The sequence below is a fragment of the Apodemus sylvaticus genome, chromosome 1 (assembly GCF_947179515.1).
Source record: "Apodemus sylvaticus chromosome 1, mApoSyl1.1, whole genome shotgun sequence".
Taxonomy (NCBI): domain Eukaryota; kingdom Metazoa; phylum Chordata; class Mammalia; order Rodentia; family Muridae; genus Apodemus; species Apodemus sylvaticus.
The window spans coordinates 193647445-193669581 of record NC_067472.1 but is presented as its reverse complement, the minus strand read 5'-3'; the positions used below and the strand labels follow the sequence as shown (position 1 = coordinate 193669581).

The window sequence follows — 22137 nt, the reverse complement described above, 5'->3', positions numbered from 1 at the left end:
CTACATCTTTTTTACTCAGCTGTTGTATAGGTCCTCTCAGAGCACAGTTATTCTAGTCTCTTTTCTGCAACAGGAACAGTAACAGTGTCATGGATTGTTTCTTATCCATAGTGTATATTTCAAGTTAGGGCAGTAATTGACTGTCCATTCTCTCTGCTCCATCTCAGTCCATACATATCTTGTACGTAGGACACATTTGTGCCCAAAGCTTTTGTGCTATCCTTATCCATACAAAGGGAGACCTACCAGGCTACATGAGGTGGTACTTTGGGCTGTATATCCCCTACTGTTATGAGTTTCGAATAGAGTCATTCCCATAGGCTTCCTGGAAGCAACAAGTCTTAGAGACTTTAAAATAATAGACAAAGTGAGATGCATATTAGGTTAGCCTTGACCTCTCTGTATAACCAGGGATGACCTCAAGCATGGTTCCTCCTTCAGGTACCTCTTGAGTTGAAGGATTACAAACACCATAATCTGTACTACTGTATATTCTACTTATCTTGTGCTGGGGATAAAACCCACAATCGCATGTGTGTTGCTTAAATTGCCTACATCTCTAGCCCTTTAATATATTCCTTAGGCTCCATTTGTTCCTTTACATTCAACAAATCTTTGGGCCCAGGGCTCATCACCATTTCAAACCTGGTTAACACTAATGATAATCAAATTCTATACAACTTAATGAATTTATATATAATAATTGGTATTCAAGAAGAAGCTGTTAAGCTTTACATTAAATATTGCTCTTTCAATATCACCTCAATTCAATCAGTAATCCACCACCAAAACCAAAACACCATGACAGAAATAAAACTAAAACAACAATTAGCCATATATTCTGTTTCAACATTATTACTAATTACCTATATTTACTCCTTTCTCATCCCTTTATATTTAGATTTTCTTTTCCTAAGGCTTCATACATATGTTGTCATTTTTTTTGCAATGACCATTCTTACTGGAAAAACACAAGCACTCAAAATAGTTTTTATTTGCATTTTCCTGATGGATAATAATGTTGAAGTATTTGAAAATTGAGTTCCATGACACCGATTTTGCTCCAGTTTGTTTTCTTTTTTTTTTTTTATTTTTTTATTCGATATAATTTATTTACATTTCAAATGATTTCCCCTTTTCTAGCCCCCCCACTCCCCGAAAGTCCCTCAAGCCCCCTTCTCTCCCCGTGTCCTCCCACCCACCCCTTCCCACTTCCCCGTTCTGGTTTTGCTGAATACTGCTTCACTGAGTCTTTCCAGAACAAGGGCAACTCCTCCTTTCTTCTTGTACCTCATTTGATGTGTGGATTATGTTTTGGGTATTCCAGTTTTCGAGGTTTATATCCACTTATTAGTGAGTGCATACCATGATTCACCTTTTGAGTCTGGGTTACCTCACTTAGTATGATGTTCTCTAGCACCATCCATTTGCCTAAGAACGTCATGAATTCATTGTTTCTAATGGCTGAATAGTACTCCATTGTGTAGATATACCACATTTTTTGCATCCACTCTTCTGTTGAGGGATACCTGGGTTCTTTCCAGGATCTGGCAATTATAAATAGGGCTGCTATGAACATAGTAGAGCATGTATCCTTATTACATGGTGGGGAATCTTCTGGGTATATGCCCAGGAGTGGTATAGCAGGATCTTCTGGCAGTGAGGTGCCCAGTTTTCGGAGGAACCGCCAGACTGATTTCCAGAGTGGTTGTACCAATTTGCAACCCCACCAGCAGTGGAGGAGTGTTCCTCTTTCTCCACACCCTCTCCAACACCTGCTGTATCCTGAATTTTTAATCTTAGCCATTCTGACTGGTGTAAGATGAAATCTCAGGGTTGTTTTGATTTGCATTTCCCTAATGACTAATGAAGTTGAGCATTTTTTAAGATGCTTCTCCGCCATCCGAAGTTCTACAGGTGAGAATTCTTTGTTTAACTCTGTACCCCATTTTTTAATAGGGTTGTTCAGTTTTCTGGAGTCTAACTTCTTGAGTTCTTTATATATATTAGATATTAGCCCTCTATCTGATGTAGGATTGGTGAAGATCTTTTCCCAATTTGTTGGTTGCCGATTTGTCCTCTTGATGGTGTCCTTTGCCTTACAGAAACTTTGTAATTTTATGAGGTCACATTTGTCAATTCTTGCTCTTAGAGCATAAGTTATTGGTGTTCTGTTCAGAAACTTTCTCCCTGTACCGATTGTTTCATCAAATCGTGCTGGTTCAACTGGAGGTCAGCAAGCAGAAGAATGCGAATTGATCCATCCTTGTCTCCTTGTACTAAGCTCAAATCCAAATGGATCAAGGACCTCCACATAAAGCCAGACACTCTGAAGCTAATAGAAAAGAAACTCCAGTTTGTTTTCTTGATGGTGATTTTTTAAAAATTCTTTGTTGACTCTAGACACACGTAGCCTGCACACGTGTAACTGGCAAAGGTTTTCATGGATTCTGTAGCCTGCAGCTTTACATTACTATTGAGTTCCACTGGATTATAGAAGCCTCTTAATTTAGCAAGGTCCGACTTTTCCGTTATTGTCCTTGCTTACTGAGTGGCATGAGTCCTATTCAGGAAGTCCTCAGCTTTGGCTATGTACTAGTTTCTCCTTTAGCAGTTTCATAGATTTGAGTCTTCAGTTGAGGTTCTTTATCCATTTGGGATTGGTGTGTGTCTGTCTCTCTCTCTCTCTGTTTGTGTGTGTGTGTGTGTGTGTTTCCGTCTGTCTGTCTGTCTGTCTGTCTCTCTGTCTGTCTGTCTGTCTGTACTTATGGCTGACTGGCTGGCTGCCTGTGTCTGTATGTTCGAAGAAAATAAGATCTAAACTCACTCTTCTACACATAGCAATCGAGTTTCCAAAGCACCACTTACTGAAGAACTTGTCTTTCTCACATGTATATTCTTGTCATTTTGTCAAACATAAGGTGCCTTCACTTGTGTTAAAATATTGTCTTGGTTTTCTAGTCCATTAATCTCTGTCTGATTTGTAACAGGGCAATGATCTTTTTAATTACTATATCTCTGCAGTATAACTTAAAATAAGGTACTGCTTTTTCCAAGATTGGTATATCTGAAGAATTTTTTGCTTTCATACAAATTTATTATTGAATCAGGTTTTTTTGAAAATTACATACATGTTTGAATTACATTTTGATTACTGAAACCCTTCACCCTCTCTAATCTCCCTCTGCCATTTTAACCTCCATTCCCTACAGTCCTCTTTTAAAACATTCTTATCTCTTTATTTGTGACCCATTACTATAACCATGATTAGAACTTTCTGTGAGGCCTTGGGGTTAAAATATCCATTAAGACCTAGTAGGGATCTCAGTTTGTAAACAAGTGAAGACAATGACTTCCTACTACCAACCATCCTTCAGTATCTAATACCTCAGCAGGTATTAGTGATGTTCAATGAGTCTTCTCCCCAGATACCATAAAAAACATTGACTCAACAGTCAAAATGCAAAATGCATGAAGCTAGAAAACCTCCAGGAACTCCAGGACATAAAGAGAAGACCAAACTGAAGGATTATATATAATTTTATTTCTATTTTTATCTTAGAGGATTTATATCTTAAAGGTCCAGTAAATATCCACCAAACTGAGGGATTATATATAATTTTATTTATATTTTTATCTAAGAGGATATATATCTTAACGGTCCAGTAAATATCCTCAACAAAATTGTAGAAGGAAACTTCCCTAATCTAGAGAAAGAGATGCCCATGAACATACAAGAAGCCTTGAGAGCTTCAAAAATACTGGACAAGAACAGAAATTTTTCCCAGCACATAATAAACAAGACAGAAAATTCACTAAACAAAGAAATAATATTAAAAGCAGTAAGGGAAAATGGGCAAGTAACTCATAAAGGAAGACTTATGAGAATCACACCAGACTTCTCACCAGAGACAATAAAAGTTAGAAGATCCTAAGTAGACCTCAATCACACCCTAAGAGAAAACAAATGCCAGCCCAGGATACTATACCCAGCAAAACTCTCAATCATCATAGCATAATATCTGTGCACAAATCTAGCCCTACAAATGATAATTGATGGAAAATGTCAACACAAGGAGGAAAACTACACCCTAGAAAAAGCAAGAATCTTCTTCCAACAAACCCAAAAGAAGATACCCACACAAACATTAAAATTACATAAGGTAACAGTAAACAGCAATTACTATTCCCTAATCTCTCTCTCTCTCTCTCTCTCTCTCTCTCTCTCCTCTCTCTCTCTCTCTCTCTCTCTTGATGGGGGGACAGAGTTTCTCTGTGTAGCCCTGTCTCTCCTGGAGCTCACTCTGTAGACAAGTCTGGCCTCAAACTCAGAAATCCACCTTCCTCTGCCTCCCAAGTGGCTGGGATTAAAGGCATGTGGCAACATCGCCCAGCTCCCTAATGTCTCTTAACAACAATGGATGCATCTCCCCAATAAAATGACATAGACTAATGAAATATTTTTCATGTAAATCTTCAATTTTATCAGAAAATGTTTGTAATTCTGCTTTTAAGCAATTCACTCATGTTTTAATGTCTACAATTTTATCTGCATTATTTTTCATGATAATCTTCAATTTTATTGTCTTTTAAAATACTTCCTCTATTTTATCAGAAAATTTTTCAATGTAAATCTTTGATTTTATCACAAATGTTTCTAATTCTACCTTCAATTAATTTAGAAAGAGTTTTTATTTCTAACATTTTATATGTAACATTTTCATGAAATAGTCAATTTTAACATGTTTGTCTATTTCTTTAATATTACCACTAATATTTTCCATGTAAGTCTTCAATGTTATCTGAAAATGTTTATAATTACACTTTCAATCAACTTAGAATTATCTTTATCCTACCATTTTATCTATATAATTTCCTTGATAATCGTCAATTCTAACATGTTTTTCTACATTTTCTACAATTTTATCAGAAATACTTCTCATGTAAATCTTCAATTATATCATAGAATGCTTTTATCCCATATTTCAATTAGTTTAGCAATGTTTTACATGTCCACCACTTTACTCTTTAATTTTCCATGAAAAATGTCAATCTTAACGTGTTTATCTGAAATATTTTCCAAGTAACTCTTTAATTTTGTCATAAAGTATTTTTACTTCCCTTTACTTCCATTTTCAATAAATAAAACAAAAATTAAAATATATATGATCAGGTGGGCAGTGGTGGCACACGCCTGTAATCCCAGCAATCTGAGCGGCAGAGGCAGGCAGATTTCTGAGTTCGAGGCCATCATGGTCTACAGAGTGAGTTCCAGGACAGCCAGGGCTATACAGAGAAACCCTGTCTCAAAAAAAAACAAAAAACAAAAAACAAAAAAAACAAAAACAAAACAAAAAAAAACAAATAAAAAAAAGCCAAAAAATATGATCAAGTCATCTGCAAATAATGATACTCTGACTTCTTCCTTTCCAATTTGTATCCCTTTGGCATCCTTTTGTAGTTCAATTGCTCTGGCTGGGACTTTGAGTACTGTATTAAATAGAATGTAAGCAGCATTGTCTAGTCTATGATTTTAGTGAGATTGCTTCAAGTTCCTTTCCATTTAGTTTGATATTGGCTACTGATTTGCTGTATATTTCTTTCACTATGTTTAGGTAGGGGCCTTGAATTCCTGTTCTTTCCAAGACTTTTAAAACGAAGGGCTGTTGAATTTTGTTATAGATATACTAACCAACTAATGAGAAAATCATGCCATTTTTTTCTTTTTGTTTGGTTATATAGGGATTTATGTTGATGGATTTCCACATATTGAAACATCCTTGCATCTGTGAGATTAAGCATGCTTGATCATGATAGATGGTCATTTTGACATACTCTTGGATTCATATTTTGATAATTTTATTGCATATTTTGCATCAATATTAATAAGGGAAATTGGTCTGAAGATTCTTTGTTTAGTCATTATCTGGTTAAGATATTGGAGTAATTGTGGTTTCATAGAATGAATTGGGTAGTGTTTTTTTCTCTAATTTGTATAATAGTTTGAAGAGTATTGGCATTAGTTCTTGTTTGATGACCTGAAAGAACTCTACACTAAATCCAAGTAGTCCTGGGCATTTTATGACTGGGAGTCTACCAATGATTATAGGGGTTATGGGACTGTTTATATGGTTTACCTGATCCTAATCTAACTTTGGTACCTGAAATCTGTCTAGAAATTTATTTTATTTCATCTAGATTTTCCAGTTTTGATGAGTATACTCTTTTGTAGTATGATCTGAAGATATTTTTGGAATTCCTTGGTTTTTTTTTGTTGTATCTCCCTTTTCATTTCTGATTTTGTTAACTTGGATAGTGTCCCTTTGCTCTCTGGTTAGACTGAATAGGGGTTTATGTATCTCCTGATTTTCTTGACTCTTCATATAGTTCTTTCTGTTTCTACATGGTTGATTTCAGTCCTGAATTTGATCATTTGTTCCTATCTCCTCTTCTTTGTTGTATTTACTTATTTTTGTTCTAGAGCTTTCAGATGTGCGGACAAGATTCTTGCACATTCCAGTTCTGTTTTGGAGGCACTCAGAGTTATGACGTTTCATCTTGGCACTGCTTTCATTGTGTTTCATAGTTTTGGGTATGTCCTCCCTTTATTTTCATAAAATTCTAAAAGTCTTTATTTTTTTTTCTTTATTTCTTCCTTGGCCCAGTTATCATTGAGTGGGGTGTTGTTCAAATTTCATGTGAAGGTGTGCTTTCTGGGTTATTTTTTGACTGGTATTGAAGACAAACCTTAGTAGGTAGTAATCTGACAGGATGCATGGGGTTATATGAATCTTTTCGTATCTTTTGAGGCCTTTTCTGTAATCGACTATATGGCCAATTTTGGGAAAGGTCCTGTAAGGTGCTAAGAAGATGGTATTTTCTTTTGTTTTAGTATGAAATGTGGTGTGTGTGTGTGTGTGTGTGTGTGTGTGTGTGTGTGTGTGTGTTAAGTTCATAGCTTCTGTTAGTTGAACTATTTCTCTGTTTAGTTTCTGTTTCCATGATATCTCCATTGATGAGAGTGATATATTGAAGTCTCCTACTATTATTGTGTGAGGTGTAATGTGTGCTTTGAAGTTTAGTAAAGTTTATTTTATGAATGTGCGTGACATTGCACTTGGAGCAAAGATGTTCAAAATTGAGAGTTCTTCTTTGAAGCTTTTTCTGTTGAGGAGTATGAAGTGTACTAAAAGTATCCTGCTACTTTTTTGGTAACTTAAGGTTGAAAGTTGATTTTATTCAATATTAGAATGGCTATTCTAGCTTGTTTCTTGGGAATATATGATTGGAAAATTATTTTCCTTCATTTTACTTTGGGATAATATCTGTCTTTTTCACTGAGGTGGGTTTCTTATATGTAGCAAAATGTTAGTTCCTGTTTTATATCCAGTATGTTAGTCTATGTATTTTTATTGGAGAATTAAATCCATTGATAGGAAGAGATATTAAGGAAAAGTGATTTTTGCTTCCTGTTATTTTGTTGTTAGAGGTGGAAATATGCTTATGCGTCTATGTCCTTTTTGTTTTATAAAAGAAGATTAATTTCTTGCTTTTTCTAGGATGAAGTTTGCCTCTTTTGTTGCAGTTTCCCATTTATTATCTTCTGTAGAGTGGGATTTGTAGAAAGTTACTGTGTACATTTGTATTTGTCATGGAATATGTTGGTTTCTCAATTTATGGTAATTGAGGATGTTGTTGGGTACAGTAGCCTCGGCTGGCATATTTCTTCTCGTAAAATCTCTGGAACATATGCCAAGGATTCTGGCATATATAATCACTGGCAAGAATCTGGTCAAATCCTGAGAGGTATGCCATTATAATTTACATTACCCCTTTCCCTTACTGGTTTTAATATTCTTTCTTTCTTTTGTCCATTTAATGCTTTCATTATTATATGAAGATAAGAATTTATTTCTGGTCCAATGTTTGGAATTCTGTATGCTTCCTGTATGTCCAAGGGTATCTCTCTTTTTTTTTATTCTATATATTCTTTATTTACATTTCAAGTGATTTTCCCTTTCCTGGATCCCCCCTGAAAGTCCCATAAGCTCTCTTCCTTCCCCCTGTTCCCTTCCTTCTTCTTCAGCAACATTTGATATGTGCATTGTGTCTTGGGTATTCAAAGATTCTAGGCTAATATCGGTTTATCAGTGAGTGCATACCATGAGTGTTCGTTTGAGACTGGAATAGCGCACTTAGGATGATGTTCTCCAGTTCCATCCATTTGTCTAAGAATTTCATGAATTCATTGTTTCTAATGGCTGAATAGTACTCCATTATGTATATGTACCATATTTTCTGTATCCAATCCTCTGTTGAGGGATATCTGGGTTCTTTCCAGCTTCTGGCTATTATAGATAGGGCTGCTATGAGCATAGTGGAGCATGTATCCTTATTACATGCTGGGGAATCCTCTGGGTATAAGTCCAGGAGTGGTATACCAGTGTCTTCTGGAAGTATCATTCCCAGTTTTCTGAGGAACTGGAGGAACTGCCATGCTAACTTACAGAGTGATAGTACCATCTTGCAAACCTACCAGCAGTGGAGGACTGTGATTCTTTCTCCACATCCTTGCCAGCACCTGTTTTCTCCTGTTTTTGATCTTAGCCATTCTTAGGTATGAGGTGAAATCTCAGGGGTGTTTTGTTTGCATTTCCCTGATGACTAAAGATGTTGAACATTTATTTAGGTGCTTCTTGGCCATTAAATATTCCTCATGTGAAAATTCTTTGTTTAGCTCTGTACCCCATATTTTAAGGGGAATATCTGGCTCTCTGGAGTCTACCTTCTTGAATTCTTTATATGTCTTGGATATAAGCCCTCTGTCGGGTTTAGAGTTGGTGAAGATCCTTTCCCAATCTATTAGTCGATGTTTTGTCCTTTTGACAGTGTCCTTTGCCTTACCGAAACTTTGTAATTTTATGAGGTCCCATTTGTCAATTCTTGATCTTAGACTGTAAGCTATTGGTGTTCTGTTCAGGAACTTTTCCCAGTGCCCATGTCCTAAAGGGTCTTCCCCAGTTTCTTTTCTATTAGTTTCAGTGTGTCAGGTTTTATGTGGAGGTCCTTGATCCACTTGGAGTTGAGCTTAGTACAAGGAGATAAGAATGGATCAATTCACATTTTTCTGCATGCTGACCTCCAATTGAACCAGCACCATTTGTTGTAAAGGCTATCTTTTTTCCACTGGATGTTTTCAGCTCCTTTGCCAAAGATCAAGTGACTATAGGTGTGTGGGTTCATTTCAACATCTTCAATTCAATTCCATTAATCTATTTGCCTGCCATTGTAACAATACCAAGCAGGTTTTAACACAAATGCTCTGTAGTGTTGCTTGAGGCTGGGCATATGGATTGCCCCAGAAATTCTTTTACTGTTGAGAATAGCTTTAGCTATCCTGGGTTTTTTGTTATTCCAGATGAATTTGAGAATTGCTCTTTCTAACTCTATGAAAAATTGAGTTGGTATTTTGATGGGGATTACATTGAATCTGTAGATGGCTTTTGGCAAGATGGTCATTTTACTATATTAATCCTGCCAATTCAGGAACATGGAAGATGTTTCCATCTTCTGAGATCTTCTTCGATTTTTTCTCCAATGATTTGAAGTTCCTGTCATATAGATATTTCACTTGTTTGGTTAGAGTCACCCCAAGATACTTTATATAGTTTGTGGCTATTGTGAAGGGTGTCATTTCCCTAATTTCTTTCTCAGCCTGTTTAACCTTTGAGTATAGGAAGGCTACTGATTTGTTTGAGTTAATTTTGTAACCAGCCATTTTGCCTAAGTTGTTTATCAGCTGTAGGAGTTCTCTGGTGGAGTTTTTTGGATCGCTTAAGTATACTATCATATCATCTGCAAATAGTGCTAGTTTGACTTCTTCCTTTTCAATTTGTATTCCTTTGACATCCTTGTCTTGTCTAATTGCTCTAGCAAGAACTTCAAGTACTATAATGTATAAAAATGGAGAGAGAGGGCAGCCTTGTCTAGTCCCTGATTTTAGTGGGATTGCTTTAGGTTTCTTTCCATTTAGTTTGATTTTGGCTACTGGTTTGCTGCATATTGCTTTTACTATGTTTAGGTATGGGCCTTCAATTCTGTTCTTTCCAAGACCTTTATCATGAAAGTATGCTGAATTTTGTCAAATGCTTTTTCAGCATCTTATTAAATGACCATGTGGTATTTTTCTTTGAGTTTGTTTATGTAGTGGATTATATTGATGGATTTCCATATATTGTACTATCCCTGCATCCCTGGGTCGAAGCCTACTTGATTATGGTGAATGATAGATTTGATGTGTTCTTGGATTCAGTGGACAAGAATTTTATTGAATATTTTTACATCAATATTCATAAGGGAATTTGGTCTAAGGATCTCTTTTTGTTGAATCTTTGTGTGGTTTCGGTATCAGTGAAATTGTGGCTTCATAGAACAAGTTGGGTAATGATCCTTCTGTTTCTATTTTGTGTAATAGTTTGAGGAGTATTGGCATTAAGGCTCCTTTGAATGTCTGATAGAATTCTGCACTAAAGCCATCTGGTCCTGTGTTGTTTTTTGTTTGTTTGTTTGTTTGGTTGGTTGGTTGGTTGGTTGGTTGGTTGGGAGAATGTCAGTGAACACTTCTATTTCCTTAGAGGTTATGGGACCATTTAGATGGTTTATCTGATCCTGATTAAAATTTGGTAATTGGCATCTGCCTAGGAAATTATCCACCTCATCCAGATTTTCCAGTTTTGTTGAGTATAGGCTTTCATAGTAGGATATATTTTTTGGAATTGCTCTGTTTCTGTTCCTATTTCAGCCTTTTCATTTTTGATTTTGTTAATTTGGGTACTGTCTCTGGTTAATCTGGCTAAAGGTTTATCTATCTTGTTGATTTTCAAAAATAACCAGTTCCTAATTTTGTTGATTCGTTGTATAGTTCTTTTTGTTTCAACTTTGTTGATTTCAGCCCTGAGTTTCATGATTTCCTGCCTTCTACTCCTGTTGGATGTATTTGCTTCTTTTTGTTCTAAAACTTTCAGGTGTTCTGTTAAACTGCTAGTGTATGGTCTTTCCAGCTTCTTTTTGGAGGCACTTGGAGCTATGAGTTTTCCTTTAGCACTGCTTTCATTGTGTCCCATAATTTTGAGTATGTCGAGCCTTCATTTTGATTAAATTCTAATAAGTCTTTGATATCTTTCCTTCTTTCTTCCTTGACCAATTTATCATTGAGTAGAGAATTGTTCAGCTTCCATGTGTATGTGGGCTTTTTGTTGTTTTTGTTGCTATTGAAGACGACCCTCAGTCCATAGTGATCTGATTGGAGTCATGGAATTAGTTCGATGGTCTTATATCTGTTGAGGTCTGTTTTGTGACCAATTATATGGCCAGTTCTGGAGAAGGTACCATGAGGTGCTGTGAAGAAGGTATAATCTTTTGATTTAGGATGAAATGTTCTATAGATATCTATTAAGTCCATTTGGTTCAAGACTTCTGTTAGTGTCACTGTGACTCCATTTAGTTTGTGTCTCCCTGATCTGTCCATTGAAGAGAGTCAGGTGTTTATGTCCCCCACAATTATTGTGTGGGGTGCAATGTATGCTTTAAGCTTTAGTAAGGTTTCCTTTACAAATGCAGGTGCCCTTGTATTTGGGGCATATATATTCAAAATTGAGAGTTCTTCCTGGTAGATTTGTCCTTTGATGAGTATAAGGTGGCCTTCTGAATCTTTTTTGATAACTTATGGTTGAAAGTCTATCTGATATTAGAATGTCTACTCCAGCTTGTTTTCTGGGACCATTTGCTTGGAGAACTGTTTTCCAGCCTTTTACTCTTAGGTTGTGTTTGCCTTTGACACTGAGATGCGTTTCCTGTATACAGAAAAATGTTGGGTCTTGTTTAAGAATCCAGTCTGCTAGTCTATGTCTTTTTATTTGGGAATTGAATCCACTGATGTTAAGAGATATTAAGGAATAGTGATTGTTGCTTCTTGCTGTTTCTGAAGTAATTTTTATGTTTGTATGGTTATTTTCTTTTGGGTTTGTTGAAAGAAGATTACTTTCTTGCTTTTTCTTGTGTGTAGTTTCCCCTGCTTTGTTGGAGTTTTCCATTCATTATCCTTTCAAGGGCTGGATTTGTGCAAAGATACTGTGTAAATTTGTTTTGTCATGAAAAACCTTGGTTTCTCCATTTATGGAGAGATTTGTTGGATATAGCAGTTTGGGTTGACACTTGTTTTCTTTTAGGGTCTGCCTGACTTCTGCCCAGGCTCTTCTGGCTTTCATGGACTCTGGCGAGAAATCCAGTGTAACTCTGATATGGCCATACCATCCTGAATAAGCCCGATCTTGTCTGATCCCAAAAGCTAAGCATGGTCGGGTCTGGTTAGTTCTTGGATGGGAGTATCTCTTTCTTTAGGTTAAGGAAGGTTTCCTCTATAATTTTGTTGAAGATATTTGCTGGTAATTTATATTGGGAATCTGCTTTCTTCTGTACCTATTACTTTAGATTTGGTCTTCTCCTTCAGTACTAAATTTTCTGGATGTTTTGGGTTAGGAGCCTTTGGCATTTCACATTTTCTCTGACTGTTGTGTGAATGTTTTCTATTGTATCTTCTCTACCTTAGATTCTCTCTTCTATCTCTTGCATATTTTTAGTGATGCTTGCATGTATGACTCATGATCTTTATTAGGTTTTCTACCTCCAGAGTTGTCTCCCTTTGTGATTTCTTTATTGTTTCTACTTCCATTGTTAGATCCTGAATGGTTTTGTTCAATTCCTTCACCTGTTTGGTCGTGTTATCCTTTAATTCTTTAAGGGATTTTGTGTTTCCTCTTTAAGGGCGTCTACCTGATTACCTGTATTCTGCTGTATTTCATTAAGGGAGTTATTTATATCCTCCTTAAGTCCTCTATCAGCATCATGAGATGTGATTTTAAATCCACATGTTGCTTTTCTGGTGTGTTGTGTTAACCAGTACTAGCAGTGATGGGAGCGCTGGGTTCTGATCATGCCAACTAGCCTTGGTTTTTGTTGGTAAAGCTCTTTTCCTGACTTTTCACTATCTGGTTATCCCTAGTCTTAGTTGTTCTTGCTGTCTCTGGCTTGAGCTTGTGCCTCCTGTGGGCCTGTGAGCCTGTGTTAGAACTCCTGGAAAACCAGATCATTCCTGGCAAGTCCTGTGTACAACAGGCTGTTGAATAGCCCCAGTTCCCAGATGCAGATGCTGACCAGTGGGATCCTGGTCAGTTGCTCCACTATTCCTGTGTCCTGTGAGCTTTTCTGTGGTCTTGCTCAGGCAAGTTATTATAGAGAATATGGAAAGCTCACCTCCAAGCCCAGGAGTGAAAGCACTCCAATGACAGCATCAATCTCCTTGCAGGATCCATGCTCAGAGATCAATCACATGTTAAAAGCATCGATTCCTAGTGATGCATTTTGGGGGGCATGAATATTCAGTGTAGTTGGCTAAACACTCATAAAGTAATCTTACTCTATTCAGGAAGCTAAAAGTCACTAATAGTTCCTCAAAGTTAGCACAATATGACCAACCTCTTTCTCCATGCTGGGACTTAGTCTGCCTTAAGCTTGTATAGATCTTACACATAGTGTTCCAAGTGATGAGTTTATAATTCCAACTTCCATGAAGTGTCCAGAAAATATTGTTTTGGTAAAGTCATCAACTACCACTGCCTCTATAACATATCCTATAAACATCCAAAAATCCCTGAAATTTGGAGAAAAGGGTTTAATATAGAAGTCCCATTTAGTGCTCACCACTCCAGAGTCTCTTATTGTGTGCACCTATAAGAGCTGTGGGTCTTTGAATTAATCACTGTTCGCTACATAGAAAAGCTTTTGTGATGTTGGTTGACATTGAGAAACCACTCAAGGATTTTTTAAAAACTCCTTGAAATAGGACTTAGGTTTTGATACTGGGGACTTCAGAACTAAAATGGATTAGCACCACATATTAATTACTTCTTCCTGAATTATCTGCTTTGAGAATTTAATTTAGAAAAGCATTACATCTTCCTATGTCATGTGTTTGTGCTTGATTTATTTTTCATAATTTGTTGTATTTTATGTAATATTTCCATTCTTTGATACTGTAAAAATTAAATATAGTATGCCATATTGTACTGGATTTGCAAGTGTGTACTCAAACACACTATACATTCCACAGTATATAGATAACACAACTTAACCTTTTTCAAAATACCATCCTTTGGGGCTATTTTGTGATGCTCATATGTGCATGGAATTGGGAACATCCATGCAGCCATTAGAAACTTAAGAGTGCTACTAAACCAATAGGGTGTGGAAGTTTTTCTCATCTAGCTGTCATCAACTGCAAATATATCTTCAATGAAGAATAGGGACCCAGGAAAACCTCCCCCATTCATCCTGGAATATAAACAAGCATTATGCAGCTTTTCTACAGGCAGCCATTGATGATATGAACACACTTGTACAACTGCTAAATCATGTTCAGGGACAATATTCACAGAGGACAATTTCAAAGCACTTCACCCATTCTATAGCCTTTCCTTTCTACTTCTTGTTCCATGATATTCCCTGAACCTTCAGTAAGAGATGATATAAATCACATCAATGACTGAGCACTCACAATAAAGCTGTACATTTTGATCACCTATGAGTCTCTGAATTAACTAAAGCCAGCTGCAAAAAATAATATCCAACAAAGGTTAAAGAAGGGCACAGATCCAAGGGTGTGAATACAAATATTTAGAAGGTAGTTTGACAATATGACTATTAAGTAAAATTACAGTAGGAACCCTAGTTTGGAAATATCACATCCCCAACCATAGGTTGGTATTATAGATTTCCCTCCAGCACATATCTCTGTCCTTGCAACTTGGTTGTAGTATCTCCTCATGGTATCAGTAGTAATTCTGTGTGGTAGTGAATTTGTTAATGAGCTTGATGTAATCAATTCTCTATTGCATATTTGCCTCAAACAGCGTATTTAATGCTATGAATACAGACTAGTTAGATGTTTCTTAGTGAAGTTTTCTGATGCTGCTTTCAGAAAGTGAAGAATTTTAAGCAGACCCTGTTTCAGTGCTTTGTAATTGATACTTCACTTCTCCCTGCACACAGTCTTATTTGGATCATGGTTTGAGCACGTCCGTGGCTGGCTATCCATGAGAGAATGTGATAACTTCTTGGTACTGTACTATGAAGATATGAAAAAGGTGAGCATCAGTCTTACAGTCACCACTCAGTCAAGAACTAGACCCTGGAATTAAGGAATGTTACTGAGAACTATGAATTTTTTGTTTATTTTAACTTTTTACTAATTATATTTTATTAACTAAAATACTTTCTAATGTGAATGTATATTGATCATATTCGCCATCTCCCTGAAGCCTACAAGATCTTCTATGCCTCCTTACCCACCAAACTTGGAAGTTTTTCCTCAAAAAAAATATAATCCAATGACATGCCTCCCAAATCAAGGAAAGAAAATATAATAGAATGCAATATAAAATAATGTGCTGGATAGTTGTGTATCAACCTGTAACAAGCTAGAATCACTTGAGTGGAGGGAACTTTAATTATGGAAATGCCTCCATCAGGTCAGGCTGTAGGGAAACCTGCACGGCACTTTTTTTCATTTCTTTCTTGCCTTTCTTTTTTCCTTTTTGCTGTTGCTTTTTTTATTCGCTATATTTTTAATTACATTTCAAATGATTTCCCCTTTTCTGGCCCCCCACTCCCCGAAAGTCCCATAAGTCCTCTTCCTTCCCCCTGTTCTCCCATACACCCCTTCCCACTTTCCTGTTCTGGTTTTGCCCTATACTGTTACACTGAGTCTTTCGAGAACCAGGCCACTCCTCCATTCTTTTTTTTTTATTCGATATATTTTTATTTACATTTCAAATGATATCCCCTTTTCTAGCCCCCCACTCCCCGAAAGTCCTGTAAACCCCCTTCTCTCCCCCTGTCCTCCCACCCACCCCTTCCCACTTCCCCGTTCTGGTTTTGCCGAATACTGCTTCACTGAGTCTTTCCAGAACAAGGAACCACTCCTCCTTTCTTCTTGTACCTCATTTGATGTGTGGATTATGTTTTGGGTATTCCAGTTTTCTAGGTTAATATCCACTTATTAGTGAGTGCATACCATGATTCACCTTTTGAGTCTGGGTTACTTAACTTAGTATGATGTTCTCTAGCTCCATCCATTTGCCTAAGAATATTATGAATTCATTGTTTCTAATGGCTGAATAGTACTCCATTGTGTAGATATACCACATTTTTTGCATCCACTCTTCTGTTGAAGGATTCCTGGGTTCTTTCCAGCTTCTGGCAATTATAAATAGGGCTGCTATAAACATAGTAGAGCATGTATCCTTATTACATGGTGGGGAATCCTCTGGGTATATGCCCAGGAGTGGTATAGCAGGATCTTCTGGAAGTGAGGTGCCCAGTTTTCGGAGGAACCGCCAGACTGATTTCCAGAGTGGTTGTACCAATTTGCAACCCCACCAGCAGTGGAGGAGTGTTCCTCTTTCTCCACACCCTCTCCAACACCTGCTGTCTCCTGAAATTTTAATTCTTAATGTACACCATCTGTTGTGTGGATTATGTTTTGGGTACTCCAGTTTTCTAGGTTAATATCCACTTATTAGTGAGTGCATACCATGATTCACCTTTTGAGTCTGGGTTACCTCACTTAGTATGATGTTCTCTAGCTCCATCCATTTGCCTAAGAATTTCATGAATTCATTGTTTCTAATGGCTGAATAGTACTCCATTGTGTAGATATACCACTTTTTTGCATCCACTCTTCTGTTGATGGATACCTGGGTTCTTTCCAGCATCTGGCTATTATAAATAGGGCTACTATGAACATAGTGGAGCACATATCCTTATTACCTGCTGGGGAATCCTCTGTATATATGCCCAGGAGTGATATAGCAGGATCCTCTGGAAGTGACATGCCCAGTTTTCTGAGGAAACACCAGATTGATTTCCGGAGTGGTTGTAACAATTTGCAACCCCACCAGCAGTGGAGGAGTGTCCCTCTTTCTCCACATCCTTGCCAACACCTGCTGTCTCCTGAGTTTTTAATCTTAGCCATTCTTACTGGTTTAAGGTGAAACCTCAGGGTTGTTTTGATTTGCATTTCCCTGATGACTAATGAAGTTGAGCATTTTTTAAGATGCCTGTCAGCTATTTGAAGTTCTTCTGGTGAAAACTCTTTGTTTAGCTCTGTACCCCATTTTAATAGGGTTATTTGGCTTTCTGGTGTCTAACTTCTTCACTTCTTTGTATATATTGGATGTTAGCCCTCTATCAGATATAGAGTTGGTGAAGATCTTTTCCCAATTTGTTGGTTACCAATTTGTCGTTTTGATGGTGTCCTTTGCCTTACAGAAACTTTGTAATTTTATGAGGTCCCATTTGTCTATTCTTGATCTTAGAGCATATGCTATTAGTGTTCTGTTCAGGAACTTCCCACTGTACCAATGTTCTCAAGGGTCTTCCCCAGTTTCTTTTCTATTAGCTTCAGAGTGTCTGGTTTATGTGGAGGTCCTTTATCCATTTGGAATTGAGCTTAGTACAAGGAAATAAGGATGGATCAATTCTCATTCTTCGGCATGCTAACCTCCAGTTGAACCAACACCATTTGTTGAAAAGGCTATCTTTTTCCACTGGATGTTTTCAGCTCCTTTGTCGAGGATCAAGTGGTCATAGGTGTGTAGGTTCATTTCTGGATCTTCAATCCTATTCCATTGATCCACCTGCCTGTCGCTGTACCAATACCATGCAGTTTTTAACACTATTGCTCTGTAGTATTGCTTGAGGTCCGGGATATTGATTCCCCCAGAATTTCTTTTGTGTTGAGAATAGTTTTAGCTATCCTGGGTTTTTTGTTATTCCAGATGAATTTGAGAATTGCTCTTTCTAACTCTATGAAGAACTGAATTGGGATTTTTGATGGGTATTGTGTTGAATCTGTATATTGCTTTTGGCAAAATGGCCATTTTAACTATATTAATCCTGCCAGACCATGAGCATGGGAGATTTTTCCATTTTCTGAGGTCTTCTTACATTTCCTTCTTCAGAGTCTTGAAGTTCTAGTGATACAGATCTTTCAATTGTTTGGTCAGAGTCACACCAAGGTCCTTTATACTGTTTGTGGCTATTGTGGAGGGTGTCATTTCCCTAATTTATTTCTCAGCCTGTTTATCATTTGAGTATTAGGAAGGCTACTGATTTGCTTAAGTTGATTTTATAACCTGTCACTTTGCTGAAGTTGTTTATCAGCTGTACAAGTTCTCTAGTGGAGGTTTGTGGGTCACATAGGTAGATAGAGTATCATATCATCTGCAAATAGTGATAGTTTGACTTCTTTGTTTCCAATTTGTATCCTTTTGACCTCCTTATGTTGACTAATTGCTGAGCTAGCACCTCAAGTACAATATTGAAAAGATAAGGAGAGAGGGGGCAGCCTTGTCTATTCCCTGATTTTAGTGGGATTGCTTCAAGTTTCTCTCTATTTAACTTGATATTGGCTACCGGTTTGCTGTATATTGCTTTTACTATGTTTAGGCATGGGCCTTGAATTCCTGTTCTTTCCAGACTTTAAGCATGAAAGGATGCTGAATTTTACCAAATGCTTTTTCAGCATTCAATGAAATGACTATGCGGTTTTATTTCTTTGAGTTTGTTTATGTAGTGGATTGCATTGATGGATTTCCATATATTTAACCATCCCTGCATCCCTGGGATAAAGCCTACCTGATCATGGTGGATGATCATTTTTATGTGTTCTTGGATTCGGTTGGCAAGAATTTTATTGAGTATTTTTGCATCAATGTTCATATGGGAAATTGGTCTGAAGTCCTCTTTCTTTGTTGGATTTTTGTGTGGTTTTGGTATCAGCATAATTGTGGCTTCATAGAAGGAGTTGGGTAGTGTTCCTTCCATTTCAATTTTGTGGAGTAGTTTGAAGAGGATTGGTGTTAGGTGTTCTTTGTAGATCTGATAGAATTCTGCACTGAAACCATCTGATCCTGTGCTTTTTTTTTTTTTTGGTTGGAAGTCTTTCTATGACCCCTTCTATTTCTTTAGGGGTTATGGGACTGTTTAGATGATCTATTTGGTCCTGATTTAATTTTGGTATTTGGTATCTGTCTAGGAAATTGTCCATTTCCTCCAGATTCTCCAGTTATGCTGACTATAGGCTTTTGTAGTAGGATTTGATGATTTTTCGAATTTCCTCAGTTTCTGTTTTTATATCCCGCTTTTTATTTCTAATTTTGCTTATTTTGATACTTTCTCTGTGCCCTTCAGTCAGTCTGGCTAAGAGTTTAAATATCTTGTTGATTTTCTCAAAGAACCAGCTCCTGGATTCGTTGACTCTTTGTATGGTTCTCTTTGTTTCCACTTGATTGATTTCAGCCCTGAGTTTGATGATTTCCTGTCTTCTACTCCTCCTGAGTGAATTAGCTTCTTTTTGTTCCAGGGCTTTCACGTGTGCCATTAAGCTGCTAGTGTGTGCTCTCTCCCATTTCTTTTTGGAGGCACTCGGGGCTATGAGTTTTCCTATTAGTACTGCATTCATTTTGTCCCAAAGATTTGGGTATGTTGTCCCTTAATTTTCATTAAATTCTAAAAAGTCTCTGATTTCTTTCTTTATTTCTTCCTTGGCCAAGGTGTCATTGAGTAGATTATTGTTCAGCCTCCGTGTGTATGTGGGCTTTCTGTTGTTTTTGTTGCTATTGAAGACCACTCTTTGTCCGTAGTGATCTGATAGGAGGCATGGGATTAGTTTGATTTTCTTATATTTATTGAGGTCTGTCTTGTGACAAATTATATGGTTAATTTTGGAGCAGGTACAATGAGGTTCTGAGAAAAATGTATATTCTTTTGCTTTAGGGTGAAATGGTCTATAAATATCAGTCAAATCTAATTGGTCCAAAGCTTCAACTCATTTTACTGTGTCCCTGTTTAGTTTCTGTTTTCCTGATCGGTCCATTGAGGATAGTGGAAGGTTGAAGTCACCCACAATTATTGTGTTAGGTACAATGTGTGCTTTGAGCTTTAGTAAAGTTTCTTTTACAAATGAGGGTGTCCTTGCATTTGACGCATAGATGTTCAGAATTGAGAGTTCTTCTTGGTGGATTTTTCCTTTGACCAGCAAGTGTCCTTCTGTGTCTCTTTTGATGACTTTAGGTTGTATTTCAATTCTATCTGATATTAGAATGGCTACTCCGGCTTGTTTCCTAAGACCATTGGCTTGTAAAACTGTCTTCCAGACTTTTACTCTAAGATAGCTTTTGTCTTCAACACTGAGGTGTGTTTCCCATAAGCACCGAATGTAGGGTCCTGTTTCCTTATCCAGTCTGTTAGTCTATGTCTTTTTATTGGGGAATTAAATCAATTGATGTTAAGAGATATTAAAGAATAGTGATTATTACTTCCCGTCCTTTTTTATGTTATTTTTATATTTGAGTGGTTATCTTCATTTCAGTTTGAGGAAAAAAGGTTACTCTCTTGCTTTTTCCAGCTGTAGTTTCCCTCCTTGTATTGGAGTTTTCCTCCTATTATTCTTTGTACGGCTGGGTTTGTCGAAAGATAATGTGTAAATTTGGTTTTGTCATGGAATATCTTGGTTTCTCCATCTATGGTGATTGAGAGTTTTGTTGGGTATATTAATATTTGCTGACATTTGTGTTCTCTTAGAGTCTGCATGAGATCCACTTAGGATCTTCTAGCTTTCATGGTCTCTGATGAGAAATCTGGTGTGATTCTGATAGGTCTTCCTTGATATGTTACTTGACCTTTTTCTATTAGTGCCTTTAATATTCTTTCTTTGTTTAGTACATTTGGGGTTTTGATTATTATGTGACAGGAGGTATTTCTGCTCAGGTCCAGTTTGGAGTTCTGTAGGCTTCTTATATATTCATGGGCATCTCTGTCTTTAGGTTAGGGAAGTTTTCTTCCATAATATTGTTGAAGATATTTGCTGTCCCTTTCAGTTGTAAATCTTCACTCTCATCAATGACTATAATCCTTAGGTTTGGTCTTCTCATTGTGTCCTGGATTTCCTGGATATTCTGGGTTTCAAGCTTTTTGCATTTTGCATTTTCTTTGACTGTTGAGTCAACGGTTTCTATGGTATTTTGGGCATTTGAGATTCTTTCGTCTATCTCTTGTATTCTGCTATTGATATTTGCATCTATGGGCCCTGAATTCTTCCCAAGGTTTTCTATCTCCAAAGTTGTCTCCCTTTGTGATTTCTTAGTTGTTTCTACTTCTGTTTTTAGATCCAGGATGGTTTTGCTTAGTTCCTTCATTTGTTTATTTGTGTTTTCCTTTAATTCTTTAAGAGAATTTTGTGTTTCCTCTTTCATGACTTCTGCCTATTGACTCAAGTTCTCCTGCATTTCTTTAAGTTTTTTTTTTTTGTGTGTGTGTGTGTGTGTGGTTTTTCTTTTTTGGATTCTATCTCTTGAGCCTTATTCTCGTGAATTTCTGTAAGTGATTTTTGTGTTTCCATTATATGGGTTTCTAGCTTATTCATGTTCCCCTGTATTTTTTAAGAGATTCATTTATGTCCTTTTTGTGTTCCTCTAGCAGCATCATGACCTGTGATTTTTAAATCCAAATCTTGTTTTTCTGGTGTGTTGGGGTATGCAGGACTTGCTGTTGTTGGAGTGTTTGGTTCAGATGCTGCCATATTGCCTAGATTTCTGTTGGTAGTGTTCCTACGTTTGCCTTTTGCCATCTTGTTATCTCTGGTGTTAGTTGCTCTTGTCTCTGGCTGGTGTTTGAGCCTCCTGTGAGACAGTAAAGCTATTTTCGCAAGCCTGGATGGCTGGGTTTCCCCTGTTGCAGATTGCTGATGTGCTGCCCTCCTCTTGGGTGCCCTTGGAGTCCTAATGTGCCTTGCTCCAGTTTGTTTCTGTGAACCAGGTGATGCCCGTTTGTTCCTTCAGGGAGTGCTGATGGTGTATGCTGTGGGGACCTTTTCAGAGTGCTGATCACTCTGCTGGGCATCCGATCCCCCAACCGGGTTGGTGCACACAAGGCTAGCCTAGGTTCTCTGACAGGCTTAGGCCTGAGCAATGTTTGCATCAGGCTATGACTAACTGGTTCTGTCATGTAGCCAAGATGGTG

General features: G+C 37.2%; 1 protein-coding gene across 2 annotated transcripts in view; it reads left to right on the top strand.

Annotated features, from left to right (window-relative positions):
• Nucleotides 1–22137, top strand: part of LOC127683393 (probable alcohol sulfotransferase) — a 41909-nt gene that overhangs the window by 5627 nt on the left and 14145 nt on the right. Inside the window, exon 4 of one of the 2 annotated variants that reach the window (XM_052180597.1) lies at nt 15106–15200. The exons of the other annotated variant lie outside the window; for it this stretch is intronic. Coding sequence (XP_052036557.1) covers nt 15106–15200 — 95 coding nt within the window. The remainder of the gene's footprint in view (nt 1–15105; nt 15201–22137) is intronic. 2 annotated transcript variants of the gene reach the window in all.